Source organism: Oncorhynchus mykiss, chromosome 6, assembly GCF_057628025.1.
Source record: "Oncorhynchus mykiss isolate SJ-2025 chromosome 6, ASM5762802v1, whole genome shotgun sequence".
In the NCBI taxonomy this organism is placed as follows: domain Eukaryota; kingdom Metazoa; phylum Chordata; class Actinopteri; order Salmoniformes; family Salmonidae; genus Oncorhynchus; species Oncorhynchus mykiss.
In genome coordinates this window covers 65,554,424-65,574,234 of record NC_143027.1, presented here as the reverse complement: position 1 = coordinate 65,574,234, position 19,811 = coordinate 65,554,424, and the positions used below count along the sequence as shown (strand labels likewise).

Genomic DNA, 19,811 nt, shown 5'->3' with positions numbered 1-19,811 from the left:
CCTATTTGCTAAAAGACCAAGTCCATATTATGGCAAGAACAGCTTAAATAAGCAAAGAGGAAAAACAGTTCATCATTACATTAAGACATTCCAATAATTTTGTAAGTTTCTTCAAGTGCAGTCGCAAAATCATCAAGCGCCACAGGAAAGGAAGACCCAGAGTTACCTATTCTGCAGAGTTACCAGCCTCCAGAAATTGCAGCCCAAATAAATGCTTCAGAGTTCAAGTAACAGACACATCTCAACATCAACTGTTCAGAGGAGACTGTGAATCAGGCCTTCATGGTCAAATTGCTGTAAAAAAAAAACACTACTAAAGGACACCAATAAGAAGTAGACACTCGCTTGGGCCAAGAAACACAAGCAATGGACATTAGACCGGTGGAAATCTGTCCTGTGGTCCGATGAATCCAAATGTTAGATGTTTGTTTCTAACCGCTGTATCTTTGTGAGATGCAGAGTAGGGGAACGGATGATCTCCGCATGTGTGGTTCCCACCGTGAAGCATGGAGGATGTGTGGGGGTGCTTTGCTGGTAATAATGTCTGTGACTTATTTAGAATTCAAGGCACACTTAACCAGCATGGCTACCACGGAATTCTGCAGCAATACACCATCCCATCTGGTTTGCACTTAGTCCCACTATCTGTTTTTCAACAGGACAATGACCCACACACCTCCAGGCTGTGTAAGGGTTATTTGACCAAGAAGGAGAGTGGAGTGCTACATCAGATGTCCTGGCCTCCACAATCACTCGACCTCAACCCAGTTGAGATGGTTTGGGACCGCAGAGTGAAGGAAGGAAAAGCAGCCAACAAGTGTTCAGCATATGTGTTAAGTCCCTCAAGACTGTTGGAAAAGCATTCCAGGTGAAGATGGTTGAGTGAATGCCAAGAGTGTGCCATCATCTGTCATCAAGGCAAAGGGTGGCTACTTTGAAGAATATATTTTGATTTAACACTTTTTTGGTTACTACATGATTCCATGTGTGTTGTTTCATAGTTTTGATGTCTTCACTATTATTCTACAATGTAGAAAACAGTAAAAATAAAGAAAAACCCTTGAATGAGTAGGTGTCCAAACTTGTGACTGGTACTGTATATAGTGTATTTCATTGTGGTTTAGATGGTACACCTCGACAAGAAGCCAGTGAAATTGCAGGGCGCCAAATTCAAAACAGAAATCCCATAATTAAAATTCCTCAAACATACAAGTATTATCCACCATTTTAAAGATACATTTCTTGTAAATCCAACCACCGTGTCTGATTTCAAAAAGGCTTTCAATGGAAAAACAGCCTTTCAAGATAATAGTACTTCCTGGTTGGATTTTCCTCAGATTTTCACCTGCCATATCAGTTCTGTTATACTCAGACATTATTTTAACAGTTTTGGAAACTTTAGTGTTTTCTATCCAAATCTACTAATTATATGCATATCCTGTCTTCTGGGGCTGAGTAGCAGGCAGTTTAATTTGGGCATGCTTTTCATCCAAATTTCCGAATGCTGCCCCCTACCCCAGTGGAGTTAAACCTTTTACAACCGGGAAATGTTAGAGCGATTTTGGGCATATTGCATCATTAACTTATATTGTGGTTATAAGTAGTGAGGTAGCACTGCCCCAAGCCCCCCGGTATTAAATCATACCGTCTGTATTTTGAAATACCCCGGTATAAACGGTTTATCGCCTCGTTTCAGGAAACTAGGCTTATGTTGTGTGTCACTACTTCAGGAGTGACTTTTGAACAGTATACCGTTTTTACTTTACCTTCTTTAACGGTATTTGAATGTTAGATTTGTTACATGTGGTACATCCATTTTTAAAGTTTACTTTGCTACTTGAGTCATCTCTCTCCGCTCTCTCGATGCCGCTTTCCACACAGACCTAGCCCCGCGCTGTTTGTTGTTCCTGGACCTACGAGACACTTGCGTTCAGTCTGCATGGTCAATGCAGTACATGCAACAATGTTGATGACAACCATGCTATTTTCACTTTGCTTCTTAACATAATTCCACTAGCATTCTGTAATTACACTATTAGTTTGTTTCTAACATCTGCAAACAGCTAGTTTGTCATTTAGCAGGTTGGGCCTGAATCTTGTTAGCCACTAACTAGCTAATACATGTACTGAGTCAGAGCAAACATAATTAGCTATACAGCCTGATAATACCTGTGACAGTGTAGACCTAAATCGGTACGTTTGTGCAACAGTATCTTCTAAATCAAAGAGGAGTATGCAAAGCATGAATATGTTAGCTACGTTATGTAGCTAAGAGAACATTCAATGTAGCCAAAGATTATAGGGTCCCCTAGGAAACACAACACTTTGTTTCCTACCCTGTCACAATAACTCCTCCCTGGCATGTTCATTCATTGTAATGTCAAACAACACTGTATTCAAAGTGCCCAGTATTATATTCTAACTATAGAATTAGAGTAATCATTATATTTCCATGATTCCAACAGTTCACTCAAGTGTTTTGCACTAAATTGCAAGTCAAATTGCAATTTGAAACATTTGGTTAAAAATAGAGCCAAGATTGTTTGCCCATATTGTGCAGCCCTGTGTGGAAATGATCTCAAATTAGTGTAGGAAATGCAAAAATTGATATGCTGACAATTTATTTTAGGTTGAAGTTGACTTGAACAGTATAAAACAATATGAATGGAGAAAGATGCATGCATACGTTCTAAGTGATTTCAATGGGTTGCCACCCATAAAGCAAATTTTATTTTATTATTCAAAAACATAAAATAAGATCCAATAAAAAATTAAATTAAAAAAGTTATATTTTGGCCATATCGCACAGCCTTATTAACTCACTCAAGTAATCGAATACTTACTTCTGTTCAGATATCTGATTAACCTTGCCCATTCCTACATGATGTTAGCCAGAAGCTGTTAAGTTAGGCCTAATCGCCTCCAAATTATTTGAGCTATGACACAGTTCTGCATGTAGGACAGTGAACTTACTATTTGTGGTAAGATGGGAACCTTTGCTGTTGCATTTGTGTGTGCAGGAAAAGGACTAAAATAGAAGATTAGACTATCACGTTCTCAATAGGGCTGTGATGGTCATGGAATTTTTGAAGGTTATTGGTCAACTAAATGACCGCCGTCACCGTTACAACTGATCGAATAGCATTTTTATTCTCTTTTAAGGCACTCTGCTTCTGACTGTATGTGCTGCCATAGAAATATAATGAATGGAATGGGCATCCTCATTCAAGTCAATGATGGCATGAGTTTCTGTGGTTGCCATGGCGCCATCAGGTAGCCTAGGCAGAGAGCTTCTGTACATTTTGTAAATTATTCTTATTTTATGTAATTTTTTCCCCTACAAACTTTTTGTTTTAAGAATGAATATAGCTAATTAATATGATCAGAATCCACCACAGAGTTTGAAGACTGAAGCTGGTGACTCATTTGTTTGGCTAGCTAGCTAATGTTAGCTGTCAATTGTTTTGATTCGAATGCCAGCCTGTGTCCGGAGGTTGAGGATGGAGAAGCCTCAAGCAAGACGGCATAGCAGAGGTGTGGAGTGATGAGGATAGTAGGGAGGACTAAGTTACTAGGCTAATTTTGAATTATTATTATTGACATGTGGTATGCTTTCTGGTGCCACGTGACTCCCGTAGCTTCATCCAAGTGGGTGCTTCATTTTGGTAGTTGTGAAGGAGTCGCTAGCTAGCTACACCTAATCTGGAGTCCATGAACTGCAGTGGCTGAGGTCAAACTTCATCCTAGTCCTGCTATGGCGAAGCCACACAGACGGCAGGGACGCAAGACGCTTTGATGACACAGACCAGCTTTGCTTACTCTCCCCCTTTATGACCACCTTCCTCCGATGACCCCTCAAGCCATTAACTTTCCTGACCCTCTCATGACCACCCTTCTCATGAATGATGTTCTTCTAAATTAGTCTTTTTTTTTTTTTGCTTTAAAGTGCTTCGATTTTTATATCAATGAATAGCGCTATAAAAGTTGAATAAATTATTATTATTAATGGGTGGACTGGCTGCCATTGCGAGTGTACCCGCAGGCGCAAATCAGGAAGATAAAGAAGTGTACCCATCAATATGTGCTGTGATTTGTTGATTCAACTGACATTACAAAAAATAAATTCCATTGCTAGAGCCACGTCATTTGAATAAACATTCTACATTACAATGAAAATGATTGTATGCAGTTAAATTGTCAGGGTTCCAAGCCTGTTCTATTCATACGTGCTTATATGGTAATTGTGCCAGCCCTAATTCTTGTTACAGTTCTGGAAGCTTGTGCAAGGCCTTAGTGTTATGGATATCTTAACCTAATATTATTTCAATCATATTTTAAAGGAATTTGTGATGTTCTCGGTCAGAGTAAGTCCGTAGCTTTCATTCAGTTTCTGCTTTTGGCCAATAGAGGTGAGGTACTCCGGTTGTGGTGGTTGTAGAATTGACAAAATGTCAGATGTGGAAATGTCTCCTATGTTATTGAACACCAGGGATTTGTTACCTCTATTGATTGGCTGATGCACTTTGGGCAGCTTCCCTTTTGGTTTTGTGCTTTGTGATGAGGCATCCTGACCACAATGGAGGAGTTCCTTCCTTTCTTCGTCAGAGTGGAGAGCGCAGGAGGGGTGATAGCCAAAGCTTGTCCAGGGAAACTCCACTGAATACACTGCTTCAGAGCAGCTATCCAGATGGGGATTCTGTTTTCCACAAATATTAACATTCCATTCAAGTACTTATGAAAGTCAAGTAATCAGTTAGGAAAAGCATTTGCATATTGTATGATGGAAGAGTAGGTTGCTGATTGTCAGTGTTGTACTGTAGGAAAGATTGCAAAGGAAGCCATGGCAAGTCCCACTCCCTAATCAGTAATAGCCTAGTCTCGTGATCAGATATCTGTCAATGTTCACATAAAGATCATAGCTATAGACTAGTTGTAATGGAGGCCAAAGGATTGAACTCAATGAAACCTTTTCATTCATATGCCTTGCTCTTTTAGGGAAATTAAACCAAAACAAAACCACTTATTTAGGAAAATGTTATGGCCACCATTCGTCATCCATAAAGGACAAGTTAACAAATGGTGTGCTAGGTACGTCACTGGTTGTATGGTTAACCTTCCATGGCTCTTAATTCATTTGACCCATATTATTTTGATGGTTGATGTGCATTTTGGTCCATCTTTTCCTGTGATGCTCCTGATGCCTTTCCTTCCAAATATTTTCCTAGTTCTGCAGCTGCTTTCAGACACTGGAATGCTTCCTGGAATTGGATCTCTGACATCATTCACTTGATCATCTTTGATACCCTTTCCCATGCAAACCATGGCATAGTCCTTTGCAAATCTTCTCTTTGGAACATCCAGTCCAGTGTGTTTTAGTTCTAGGATGGGGGTGGTGGAAAGCTTTTGGACAGGTTGTTGGAGTGATTAGGGGCTTTACGTAATAACTCTTGCTGAAAAAATAGCATTCAGCACTAACTGGGTTTCATTACGTGGAGCAGCGGTGGGGGATTTTAATAAAACCCTTCTTGTGGAACAGAGGAAAACAGAGTTGGCAGCACCTGCCAACCTGTCTCCGACCAATCGGCACACCTGTCCACACACTGGGCCAGATGTAGGTTAGGAAATTGACGTGGAGATGACGACAGCTGGCGGCTAGCCGCCGGCCTAGGGTCTGCCCAGGCCTCCTAGAGCTGATTTATTGAGCAGCTCTGCTAGAAGACCAAGGCCAGGAAGATGGATGAACCTTTTTCCAGTAGAAGAACCACCTGCGCTAATCAATAATATATCAAGAGAGACCAACGACCATCCTATGGTTGTTTTGGAAACCGAATCAGTCAATGATGAATAATGTCTAGAGCATTATGTCTTTGGCCTCTTTTTTTTTTTAAATACATTTAAAAAAATATTTATTTACATTTTTTGTCTCTTACGTTTTTCATTTGAGCCTGTTTTTATTTAAGCTGTTGTGTTGCAAGTGTATGCAAATATTTGCTCATCTTACTCTCAGCACACTTTTTGTCTCTTGTCCCAAATTTGCTCAACAGTCACATTTTTCGTGTATTTTACCACAGGCCAAAATTGTAAAAATGGCATGAGTTAGCTGTGGAATGCACACAGCAGTAACCTCCAGCTCTGATAGTCTGTGTTGCACTAACATACTGTGTAGAAAACTCTCAGCAGACCCAGTGATATAACCTCTATCTTATTCTGGTCATTACAATACTGTGAAAATACCCTGGCCAACTCATTAACACCTTGAGTCTATGAAAAACAGGTTTTTAGGACACACAGGAGACCTATGTGGAGGATTCGGGGAAACATTGTTTAATGGTTTGGTTTACAATTTGGTTTTGGGGGTTTGACATTTGTTTTGTGCCTGTAAGTTTTACAAGATTTTCGAATGTAATACACTACCGGTCAAAATCTTTAGAGCACCTACTCATTGAAGGGTTTTTCTTTATTCTTACTATTTTCTAATAATAGTGAACACATCACAATTACACATTTGGAATCATGTAGTTAACAAAAGTGTTAAACAAATCTAAATATTTTATATTTGAAATTCTTCAAATGGCCAGCCTTTGCCTTAATGACAGATTTGCACACGTTTGGCATTCTCTCAACCAGCTTCATGAGGTAGTCACCTGGAATGCCTTTCAATTAACAGATGTGCCTTGTAAAAAGTTAATTTGTGGAATTTCTTTCTTCTTAATGTGCCAATCAGTTGTGTTGTGACAATGTAGGGGTGGTATGCAGAAGATAGCCCTATTCCATATTATGGCAAGAACAACTCCAAATAAGCGAAACGAGACGATACTCCAAGACATGGTCAGTCAATGCACAACATTTCAGGAACTTTGAAAGTTTCTTCAAGTGCAGTCGCAAAAACCATCAAGCTTTATGGTGAAACTGACTCATGAGGACCGCCACAGGAATGGAAGGCCCAGAGTTACCTCTGCTTCAGAGGATAAGTTCATTAGTTACTAGCCTCAGAAATTGCAGCCCAAAATAAATGCTACACAGAGTTCAAGTAACCGACACATCTCGACATCAACTGTTCAGAGGAGACTGTGAATCAGGCCTTTGTGGTCGAATTGCTGCAAAGAAACTACTACTAAAGGGCATCCAATAAGAGACCTTGCTTGGGCCAAGAAACACGAGCAATGGACATTAGACCGGTGGAAATCTGTCCTTTTTGGTAGTCCAAATTTTAGATTTTTGGTTCCAACCGCCGTGTCTTTGTGAGATGTGATGGTGTGGGCGTGCTTTGCTGGTGACACTGTCGGATTTTATTTAGAATTCAAGGCACACTTAACCAGCATGGCTACCACAGAATTCTGCAGCGATTTTTGTCAATGTAAACATTAAAAAAAAAGAACCCCTGACAAATTAATATTTTTCTAAGACACACTAGGCATAGGCCTAAATCAGTATTATTAATTGCTACTGTTAACTCAGGCCCCTGTTCAGTCAACACTTTCAGTGCCAAAATAATGTTTGACTAAGCCTGTCTGTCATTTTTTTGCAACCCTTGTTAAACATGGAGTAAATCCCATGTAGACTAGTGATTGGTCCCATGGTGTTACTAAACAGACCAAGTCTGCTTAGTCTTCTCCAGAAAGTGATCAATATTATTCAGCACTTCTATAAACTGAATGTTATTCACTTGTTTATTTTTTGTCATGACCCCCAAGCAGGTTAACAGTGTGGAAAATCTACCAGTTGTTTGGAATTCCTCTGTTTGTTATTACAAGAGGATCCTGAAATTAGCATGTTTCTGTTCTAGGCTGACCTGGCTTGTATTAACCACAGCTGTCCGGCTGCTTTATTGTTATCTAAGGGGTAATATCTGATGGTCTGGACTACTTTTAATTGTTTACAGAGTGCAGCCTCCCCAAATGTCAGGAATTCTGTAATTTGTCATCCATGAGTGGAAAGTAGAGCTTGGACTGCTGAAAGATTCTAAGCATGTGATCTCAATCAGGGAATGGGCACATACTGCAGACACTTGATGCGATGTCATGGTCAGGACAGGGGACGGGCTCCTCATGGCCCTACTCAGCCCTCCACACAGGCGCAGAACCCTCATGAAGATTAACGGCTCCCCTCTGTCTCCAAATCCCTGACAGAGGTCAACGTGTTAAGGGGCAGCTGACCGCTGGCTTGAGCCGCTGAGGGCAGCAGGGCAGCAGCCAAATGATACTGGTGATTAGGTGTAGCAGTCCCTCCTATTGGATTCCTACTCTCTCCCCTCTACATGACCTGCCTGACTCGTGGACCACTGCTCCACCATGATAAAACAGAGGATGGTACTTAACGTGTGTGTTTTAGATAGTAGTTCAGGCCTGGTCTTCATGGTACTTTAGGTACTGTGAGAGGAAATGCTAGGCTGTCATTTATTTTTGTTGTAATTCAAGGTCTCGTGCCTGTTTTTACTGCTGGTTACAATTTCAATTACCAACATGGCTATTAGCATGTTCTGTGAGCCAGTGGTTTCCTGAAATCTCTGCTGTTCCAGTTTAGATCAGGGGAGAGCACTCGGCATTGCCACTCTCCACTTGGCTGACATGTTTACAGGAAGCAGAATCGACGTCAATATGGGGATAAAAAGTGTTTTGTGAAAAGAGATCGGTCTATTTTTAAGGCAGCAGTGCCATGATGTACAGTAGACTGTCTTGTCAGCAAATTCTTTAATGTCACTCTTACACGTCAACCATGCCTTGCAAAAGTATTCATCCCCCTTCTCATTTTTCCTATTTTGTATTTTGTTGCATTACAATCTGTAATTTAAATGGATTTTTATTTGGATTTAATGTAATGGACATACACAAAATAGTCCAAATTGGTGAAGTGAAATATAAAAAAAAACAAGTTGTTTTCAAAGAATTATACAAAATAAAAACCAGAAAAGTGGTGCGTGCCTATGTATTCATCCCCTTCGCTATGAGGCCGCTAAGTAAGATCTGGTGCAAAGAATTGCCTTCAGAAGTCTTATTATTATTATTATTAGATTGCACACAGGTGGACTTCATTTAGGTGTCACATGGTCAGTGTGTATATACACTGCTCAAAAAAATAAAGGGAACACAATATAACTCCAAGTCAATCACACTTCTGTGAAATGATTGACTGATTGACAATACATTTCACATGCTGTTGTGCAAATGGAGTAGACAACAGGTGGAAATTATAGGCAATTAGCAAGACACCCCCAATAAAGGAGTGGTTCTGCAGGTGGTGACCACAGACCACTTCTCAGTTCCTATGCTTCCTGGCTGATGTTTTGGTCACTTTTGAATGCTGGCGGTGCTTTCACTCTAGTGGTAGCATGAGACAGAGTCTACAACCCACACAAGGGGCTCAGGTAGTGCAGCTCATGCAGGATGGCACATCAATGCGAGCTGTGGCAAGAAGGTTTGATGTGTCTGTCGGCGTAGTGTCCAGAGCATGGAGGCGCTACCAGGAGACAGGCCAGTACATCAGGAGACGTGGAGGAGGCCGTAGGAGGGCAACAACCCAGCAGCAGGACCGCTACCTCTGCCTTTGTGCAAGGAGGAGCAGGAGGAGCACTGCCAGAGCCCTGCAAAATGACCTCCAGCAGGCCACAAATGTGCATGTGTCTGCTCAAATGGTCAGAAACAGACTCCATGAGGGTGGTATATGAGGGCCCGACGTCCACAGGTGGGGGTTGTGCTTACAGCCCAACTCCGTGCAGGACGTTTGGCATTTGCCAGAGAACACCAAGATTGGCAAATTCGCCACTGGCGCCCTGTGCTCTTCACAGATGAAAGCAGGTTCACACTGAACACTTGTGACAGACGTGACAGTCTGGAGACGCCGTGGAGTACGTTCTGCTGCCTGCAGCATCCTCCAGCATGACCGGTTTGGCGGTGGGTCAGTCATGGTGTGGGGTGGCATTTCTTTGGGGGGCCGCACAGCCCTCCATGTGCTCGCCAGAGGTAACCTGACTGCCATTAGGTACCGAGATGAGATCCTCAGACCCCTTGTGAGACCATATGCTAGTGCGGTTTGGCCCTGGGTTCCTCCTAATGCAAGACAATGCTAGACCTCATGTGGCTGGAGTGTGTCAGCAGTTCCTGCAAGAGGAAGGCATTGATGCTATGGACTGGCCCGCCCGTTCCCCAGACCTGAATCCAATTGAGCACATCTGGGACATCATGTCTCACTCCATCCACCAACGCCACGTTGCACCACAGTCTGTCCAGGAGTTGGCGGATGCTTTAGTCCAGGTCTGGGAGGAGATCCCTCAGGAGACCATCCGCCACCTCATCAGGAGCATGCCCAGGCGTTGTAGGGAGGTCATACAGGCACGTGGAGTCCACACACACTACTGAGCCTCATTTTGACTTGTTTTAAGGACATTACATCAAAGTTGGATCAGCCTGTAGTGTGGTTTTCCACTTTAATTTTGAGTGTGACGCCAAATCCAGACCTCCATGGGTTGATACATTTGATTTCCATTGATCATTTTTGTGTGATTTTGTTGTCAGCACATTCAACTATGTAAAGAAAAGTATTTAATAAGAATGTCATTCATTCAGATCTAGGATGTGTTATTTTAGTGTTCCCTTTATTTTTTTGAGCTGTGTTTTATTTATATATATATATATATATATATATATATATATATATATATATATATATATATATATATATATATATATCTTATTCTTAGGGGCAACACCATGAAGACCAAGGAGCTCTCCAAACAGGTCAGGGACAAAGTTGTGGAGAAGTACAGATCAGGGTTGGGTTATAAACAAAAAAAAATCTAACTTTGAACATCCCACAGAGCACCATTTTAAATCCATAATTAAAAAATGGAAAGAATATGTCACCACAACAAACCTGCCAAGAGAGGGCCGCCCACCAAAACTCAAGGAACAGGCAAGGATAGAATTAATCAGAGGCAACAGAGACAAAAGAGAACCCTGAAGGAGCTGCGAAGCTCCACAGCGGAGATTGGAGTATCTGTCCATAGGGCCAGGGTCACGCCAAGGTTCTTTGCACTCTGGGAGGGCGACTGTGTGAAGTTGTCAACTGTGATGGAGAGGTCTTTGAGCAGGCATGCCTTCCCCGGGAGGAAGAACAGTTCTGTCTTGAGGTGGTGGGCCGACATCCAAGTTGAGATATCTGCCAGACAGGCAGAGATGGGTGTCACCACCTGGGTGTAAGAATGGGGGAAAAAGAGAAAAGTAGTTGTGTCATCGGCATAACAGTGACTTGTTGTGTATATAGAGAAGAGGGTCTAGAACCGAGTACTTGGTGCAGGCACCGATCCTCTTCCTGTCACCTGGAAGGAGTAGCCTGCCAGGTAGGATGCAATCCAATAGTGTACACAGCCCTGAGAGGGTGGAGAGGAGGATCTTATGGTTCATGGTGTCTAAGGTAGAGGTCGACCGATTTTATGATTTTTCAACGCCGATACCGATTATTGGAGGACCATAAAAGCCGATGCCGATTTTAATCTGCCGTTTTTTAAATGTATTTATTTGTAATAATGACGATTACAACAATACTGAATTAACACTTATTTTAACTTAATACAATACATCAAAATCAATTTAGCCTCAAGTAAATAATGAAACATGTTCAATTTGGTTTAAATAATGCAAAAACAAAGTGTTGGAGAAGAAAGTAAAAGTGCAATATGTTGCATGTAAAATATGTGCCATGTAAGAAAGCGAACATTTCAGTTCCTTGCTTAGAACATGAGAACATATGAAAGCTGGTGGTTCCTTTTAACAGGAGTCTTCAATATTCCCAGGTAAAAAGTTTTAGGTTGTAGTTATTATAGGACTATTTTCCTCTATACCATTTGTATTTCATTAACCTTTGACTATTGGATGTTCTTATAGGCACTTTAGTATTGCCAGTGTAACAGTATAGCTTCCGTCCCCCTCCTCGCTCCTACCTGGGCTCGAACCATCAACACAACAACAATTAGCGTGCTAACTAGCTAGCCATTTCACTTCGGTTACACCAGCCTCATCTCGGGAGTTGATAGGCTTGAAGTCATAAACAGCGCAATGCTTGACGCACAACGAAGAGCTGCTGGCAAAACGCACGAAAGTGCTGTTTGAATGAATGTTTACGCGCCTGCTTCTGCCTACCACTGCTCAGTCATACTTGTATGCTCAGTCAGATTATATGCAACGCAGAACACGCTAGATAATATCTAGTAATATCATCAACCATGTGTAGTTAACTAGTGATTATGATTGTTTTTTTATAAGATACGTTTAATGCTAGCTAGCAACTTACCTTGGCTTACTGCATTCACATAACAGGCAGCCTCCTTGGGGAGTGCAACGAGAACGAGGCAGGTCGTTATTGCGTTGGACTAGTTAAGGTTGCAAGAGCTGACGAGGTGAAAATCTGTGGTTCTGCCCCTGAACAAGGCAGTTAACCCACTGTTCCTAGGCCATCATTGAAAATACAGTGCCTTGCGAAAGTATTCGGCCCCCTTGAACTTTGCGACCTTTTGCCACATTTCAGGCTTCAAACATAAAGATATAAAACCGAATTTTTTTGTGAAGAATCAACAACAAGTGGGACACAATCATGAAGTGGAATGACATTTATTGGATATTTCTAACTTTTTTAACAAATCAAAAACTGAAAACTTGGGCGTGCAAAATTATTCAGCCCCTTTACTTTCCGTGCAGCAAACTCTCTCCAGAAGTTCAGTGAGGATCTCTGAAAGATCCAATGTTGACCTAAATGACTAATGATGATAAATACAATCCACCTGTGTGTAATCAAGTCTCCGTATAAATGCACCTGCACTGTGAAAATCTCAGAGGTCCGTCAAAAGCGCAGAGAGCATCATGAAGAACAAGGAACACACCAGGCAGGTCCGAGATACTGTTGTGAAGAAGTTTAAAGCCGGATTTGGATACAAAAAGATTTCCCAAGCTTTAAACATCCCAAGGAGCACTGTGCAAGCGATAATATTGAAATGGAAGGAGTATCAGACCACTGCAAATCTACCAAGACCTGGCCGTCCCTCTAAACTTTCAGCTCATACAAGGAGAAGACTGATCAGAGATGCAGCCAAGAGGCCCATGATCACTCTGGATGAACTGCAGAGATCTACAGCTGAGGTGGGAGACTCTGTCCATAGGACAACAATCAGTTGTATATTGCACAAATCTGGCCTTTTTGTACGAGCGGATAAGAAGAAAGCCATTTCTTAAAGATATCCATAAAAAGTGTTGTTTAAAGTTTGCCACAAGCCACCTGGGAGACACACCAAACACGTGGAAGAAGGTGCTCTGGTCAGATGAAACCAAAATTGAACTTTTTGGCAACAATGCAAAACGTTATGTTTGGCGTAAAAGCAACACAGCTCATCACCCTGAACACACCATCCCCACTGTCAAACATGGTGGTGGCAGCATCTTGGTTTGGGCCTGCTTTTCTTCAGCAGGGACAGGGAAGATGGTTAAAATTGATGGGAAGATGGATGGAGCCAAATACAGGACCATTCTGGAAGAAAACCTGATGGAGTCTGCAAAAGACCTGAGACTAGGACGGAGATTTGTCTTCCAACAAGACAATGATCCAAAACATAAAGCAAAATCTACAATGGAATGGTTCAAAAATAAACATATCCAGGTGTTAGAATGGCCAAGTCAAAGTCCAGACCTGAATCCAATCGAGAATCTGTGGAAAGAACTGAAAACTGCTGTTCACAAATGCTCTCCATCCAACCTCACTGAGCTCGAGCTGTTTTGCAAGGAGGAATGGGACAAAATGTCAGTCTCTCGATGTGCAAAACTGATAGAGACATACCCCAAGCGACTTACAGCTGTAATCAGAGCAGAAGGTGGCGCTACAAAGTATTAACTTAAGGGGGCTGAATAATTTTGCACGCCCAATTTTTCAGTTTTTGATTTGTTAAAAAAGTTTGAAATATCCAATAAATGTCGTTCCACTTCATGATTGTGTCCCACTTGTTGATTCTTCACAAAAAATACAGTTTTATATCTTTATGTTTGAAGCCTGAAATGTGGCAAAAGGTCGCAAAGTTCAAGGGGGATCACCTCAAGACAGAACTGATGCCTGAGTTCAATTTTGGGTCTCATAGCAAAGGGTCTGAATCTTAAGTAAATAAGTTTTTTTTGTTTTTAATAAATTTGCAAAAATTATGTAGATTACAGAGAATTTGTTTTATTTAATACATTTTAGAATAAGGCTGTAATGTAACAATGTGGAAAAAGTCAAGGGATCTGAATACTTTTGTAATCCCTGTTAGTGAGCATATCTCCTTTGCCAAGATAATCCATCCACCTGACAGGTGTGGCATATCAAGAACTGATTAAACAGTATGATCATTACACCGGTGCATCTTGTGCTGGGGACAATAAAAGGCCATTCTAAAATGTGCAGTTTTATCACACAACACAATGCCACAGATGTGTCAAGTTTTGAGGGAGCATGCAATTGGCATGCTGACTGCATTAATGACCACCAGAGCTGTTGCCAGAGATAATGTTGCTACCATAAACTGCCTCCAACGTTGTTTTAAGAGAATTTGGCAGTACGTCCAACCGGCCCCATAACTGCAGAGCATGTGTAACCACGCCAACCCTGGACCGCCACATCCGGCTTCTTCACCTGTGTGATCGTCTGAGACCAGCCACCCGGACAGCTGATGAAACTGAGGAGTATTTCTCTCTCTCATGCAGTTTTGTTGGAAAAAAATAATTCTGATTGGCTGGGCCTGGCTCCCAAGTGGGTGGGCCTATGCCATGGCTACACCCCTGCCCAGTCATGTGAAATCAATAGATAAAGGGCTTAATTTATTTATTTCAATTGACTGATTTCCTTATGAACTGTAAGTCAATACATTTTTTAGCATATTACATTTATATTTGTGTTCAGTATATATATTGCCCCATATAGTCTGCATTAATAGACTGAATACTTAGGCTGAATGGACCTATTTAATCTCTCTACCAATCAAAATCCAGAGCAATAGGCTTCGCGCAGCAATCATCCTTTTGTCATTCTTGAAAGGTTTCTTCTCAACAGAGATGGAAGGAAAACTGTGTGCTAAATGTATGTGTGACAGAGCTTAAACTAAATGTAAATGAAGTCACTGTGTCAAAGGAAAGGAAAGCATTTGTAGATGGTCTTGGCATCTTTTCAATTTTAGATTATTTTTCAATTTCTTAGCTTTCCAGATTGTTCTTTCAAATCCTCTTCAAACGCCACCTTAAATAGGTTGCAGTTTGTTGTGACTCATTACATTTTGTTGACAAGTAATTACATCAAATGTTTTAAAATTCCCCAAAACAATTGTACGTCTGCCATTATGTGACAGTGACCCTGTGTTCTTTTTCATGATACATTGGCTCTTAAAATAGACCAGACAACACTTTGAATCTATGCAGTCCATGCTGTGGCATTGTCTGATCAACCATGCATTGAATACTGAACTGGGAATAAAGAGATGAGTGTTCAGCAGATCAGCCATGTACTGCATCTCTCTCTGCCACCACAATCTATTGATCTGACCTCTTGTTTACAGATATTTCCCTGGGCTGTCTAATTGGTGACCTACCTGACAGATGCTGGGGTTGAGGAGGGTTCTCTCTCCCTTTTTCCTTATTTTGTTCCTCATCCTCCTCTCCTTGAATCATGCTGTCAGAGTGGATCACTCCCAAATGGATGGCCTTCCCACTTCTGTAATTTGCTGTGTTAGCTGTCCGGGTTCAGTTTCTCGCACTTAATCTTTGGCCACTTTCTCGGTGAAACATCTTGATTTAATCCAACCCTGTAATTTATTTATTGACCGTGACCGATTCCAGATCTGTTGATGCATTTCACCTTCATTATTTTAACCTCTATGCGTGTTTGTTTCTCATGTCGATGGCAGTGTCACATTTTAATTCAATTTCACTGTCAGTCAACTCATTTACACTCCCTGCACATTGGTTCTGGATGCTTTCAAGTTTATTTTTGTTCAATGGCGACTTGGCTACATTAGGGCTTTGGCTCCATGCTCACTGATTTGGAAATAGGCCTATTTATTTATTGCGGCGTCTGCTAGTGCAGATGCAAATAATAGGCTAAGTTTGTAAACATATCTGTTTTGTCTTCCCCTTAGTGTGGGTTGGCAATTGGCTTGTAGGATTGCTTCACCATTTACATTTTGAAGTTATACTGTGGGAGTTTCGCAATGAAGCCCTTTATCTACTCACCCAGAGTCCGATACCAACTCGTGGATACCATTTTTGTGTCTATGTGCATGCTAGCAGATACCCATAGACTTCCAGTCATTGCGCTAACACTAGTTAGCATTGACTCGCAAAACTACCTCTAACTTCCTTCATACTGGACACAGAGACATATTAAAATGGTATCCATGAGTTCATCTGACTCTGAGGACGTAGATAAAGGGCATTATTGCCAAAATCCAGAAGTATCTCTTTAACATGGCAATCTTGGGTTATTTGTTAGCACTCAGGAGCAACATAATCTCTCATACATTACCACTGGAGAAGCACAGGATGAATGTTCTGCCGTTATGACCCTGTAGTGCTACTCCTTAGTGCTTTCTCTTGTGGTTGAAGTGTTTCTACAGAATGAAGAGAAAGATGGAAAATGTAAGGAGAATCATCACTGTGGACCTGAAAGAATGCACCAAACCGATTTGTGCCAATTAGGAAGTCTGGAAATGTGATCTTACATCAAAATTATTTGTGTGTCCTTGAATGCCCCCTTCACCTCTACTGTTTGGAAAAATAGTTTTATTAGGGCCATTCACAACCAGTATGTCCTTTTAACAATGTGAAAAGCTGACCTTTATTATGTAAAGCGTCCATTCCACAGAACATTATCTTGACCCATGCATAATTCACCGTACACAGTGCATCTGTCTGTTAACTAGAGGAGCTTATCTCTTCCCTCTTCCTGTTGGTGGTATAGGCCCTAGAGCTCTGTTATGAATTCCATAATATTGTAGATATTATTCAGGCTACTCCTTAGGTGGTGGACACTTTGACATCAGATCAGATTTCCCTGCCATTGATTGCTGCTGTTACATTTCCAGGTGCAGGAGAAGGATGTGGGAAGATAATCCAGCGCTTCCCCAAAAAGGACTGGGAGGGCACAGTGTTTCCCCAGGGGGTGGAGATGGTGAGTACATAACATTTTACTGAAACTGACTTATTCATGCACCCTGTGTGATAGCTGTGGTAGTGAGTTGCTTGCTTCCCAACATTAACCTCCCTACCTCAGTCTGCATGTTTGATGGGTGTGGGTTTAATACTGCAAGCAAAGATTGAAGATGGCTCTGGTTTCTCGTCGCAGAACTTGAGTTGACCTAATGGACACATGGGGCACTGCCTGACAGAACAAAAATGGAGAGATTTTAATAATTTCCTGTTGTGACTGTGAGCACCATTCCAACCAATCATGCTGTTGGAGCGCTCTGTTCACTCAGGGAGCCCTCTCTAGTAGCTCTTCTGGAACTTTCTGGAGGTTGATGTGTAATTTGTACAGGTTGTGCAGTGTTCCCCTGGTTAATCATCTCACAGTGCCAACTTGCCGGAACAGTTTTGACCAATTTTAATTTTAAAAAATCCTGTGAAGTGCACTGTGAAATGTTCTGTTGCCATATCATACCGACAAGAACCCCAGGAGTGGAGCAGCAGTTGAGGCATCTTCCTATGTTCCCAGGACGCATGTTCTTCTGGAGGGTGCAGAGCAAATATTGGCATTTCCTGTATCAACAAATGCATAATGATTGTTTATTCAAGAGTTTGTTTCAACCCTTTCAACCCTTTCCGCCAACCCACTAATTGGGACATTCTTTACCCACCTCCCAGAGTCCTCAGCTATGTCCAGCCTGTTATCGCTCTCTCTGCTGGGTGTCCCAATCTTCCTTTTTTTGGTTGCATTAGGGAGTTGCATCCCTCTCTCTCCCTTTGGTCACTCTCATTATCTTTCTCCCGCCCCCTCTCCTCCTCCGAGGGTGACTTAGGGGGGTCCTTGACTCGAGACATGGGGCCTGTTACCATCATGCACAAATCATTGCACTCATTGTGACCAAATATTTTCTTATCTGGGTCTGGAGAGATCTGGAAATCAATATCCAGGGCAGCAGTAGCAGTAAACTCACTGGCCCAGGCAGCCTCCCACAGTTCAACAGTGTTCTTTCTCCTGACAGCGCATGGCCAATGGGGCCTGCCCGCGTGTTTGTTTATTTGTTTGTTTACTTGGACATACTAAATGATTTCAATTAGGATGCTTTTGGCCCACAGTCAACAGCGAGGAGAACGAGGCGCCTCTTGAATACCGCTGTCCCGCGAAGACCCTAATTACCCGATAATTTTGACAGATTCCAGGAACTACTTAAGCATTTAGTTAGAACAAGCAAAATCAGCACAATTTCTTAAAGATGCGATCGCTGCATCATTTTGAACATTTGTTTATGTTCACATATGTACTTCTCCCCTCATGGAGGCTAAACTACTCTGCCTTTTTAATGCCAAGTGGATACACATGGACATTTCTTCTTCCTCTGTTATACAGTATGTTCTAGTTCTGTCAATTTCATTTTTTCTCTCTCCTCAACACCCAACTATGGATTTTGTTACATTTAGCACTCAATGCTTTCACATAAAAACATGTGGCCAGTTTGTGGGTTATGTTACTCAATGTCTACATTTTTGGCATAGCCCTCAGTTTGGGACGAGTAGTGCTGAGCGATTTTTCTTTTTTTCTTTTAAATTTAATAAATACGTTTTAAAAAGAAATATGTATGTATGTATGTGTGTGTGTGTGTGTGTGTTGTTTATTATTAATTTTAAACAATCTGTTTTTTGTTTTTTAAACGGCTAATTGATGTCTGTTCAATTTTTTGAATTCCATTTAGTTTTTTAGTTTTTTCCCCTGTGAGCAAGATGAGAGAGAGAGAGAAATCAGATGAAGCGTGAACTGTGCGATGTAGTAGGGAGTTGTAGTTTCCAACAGGCCGATTTTCTACGTAGTTTAGTGCAGAAATTGTAGTAATTAACTACAATGACCATAATCCATTGAACTCCTGCTTAAACTTGTCCGGTCTGTGTGGCGAAAAACATGGGAGACTGAGGGAAGACCAGATCGAGCGGTATAGAAAGCAGTTGCTTCACGAACCAGAAAATAGGACTTCAGCAGTTGGTATTCAGCAGTGAAAAGTATCATGACATTGACAGAATATATTTTCAAGACCCAAATCTTTTCAAATAGCCTATTCCACTCTGGTGGAGCTGTGGCATGAAAGAGAGAGGCCTTGGCTATCTTGGATGTCTGTGTGTGCCGAATCGTGGAGATGGAGCGAGTGACACAGGCAATGAGTCTAGCTGACTGTAGGTTTTGTGATGGGTTGTAAAATCATAATGGGCTGCAGAGAGACTCTGCTGTCCTCAAAACTGAATAATTATAAACTGAGTTGTGTTTTTAGCTCATCCTCTTCTCTGTTATTAGCCTGGGCTCTATATTTGTTGTAGGTAGGTTGCACATTGCTAGAATAATATGCAAATGAGTTTAGGCCAGTTTAAGCTTTTCTTTGGACTCGTCATCTTGATATTGTTTGCTAAATTTCACTTCTTGTGGCCTAAAAAATATTAATTCAAAATAAATCTATGAATGAGAATAACAGACTCCGACTTTCATAATTATTCCCATTTTTAAAAGTGGCAACTTTAGGGCAATAAACACTATTTGAATAGCTTTCAGAATACTCTTCATAACTTTAATTTGTCTTAATGCTTTTATGATGTTTCAGTTAGTAGGAT

General features: G+C 41.4%; 1 protein-coding gene across 3 annotated transcripts in view; it reads left to right on the top strand.

Annotated features, from left to right (window-relative positions):
* LOC110526365 (myotubularin-related protein 13) overlaps positions 1-19,811 on the top strand; it is a 158,413-nt gene that overhangs the window by 14,018 nt on the left and 124,584 nt on the right. For all 3 annotated transcript variants that reach the window (XM_036980722.2, XM_036980721.2, XM_036980720.2), the window contains exon 2: positions 17,084-17,169. In XM_036980722.2, the coding sequence (XP_036836617.2) occupies positions 17,084-17,169 (86 nt within the window). The remainder of the gene's footprint in view (positions 1-17,083; positions 17,170-19,811) is intronic.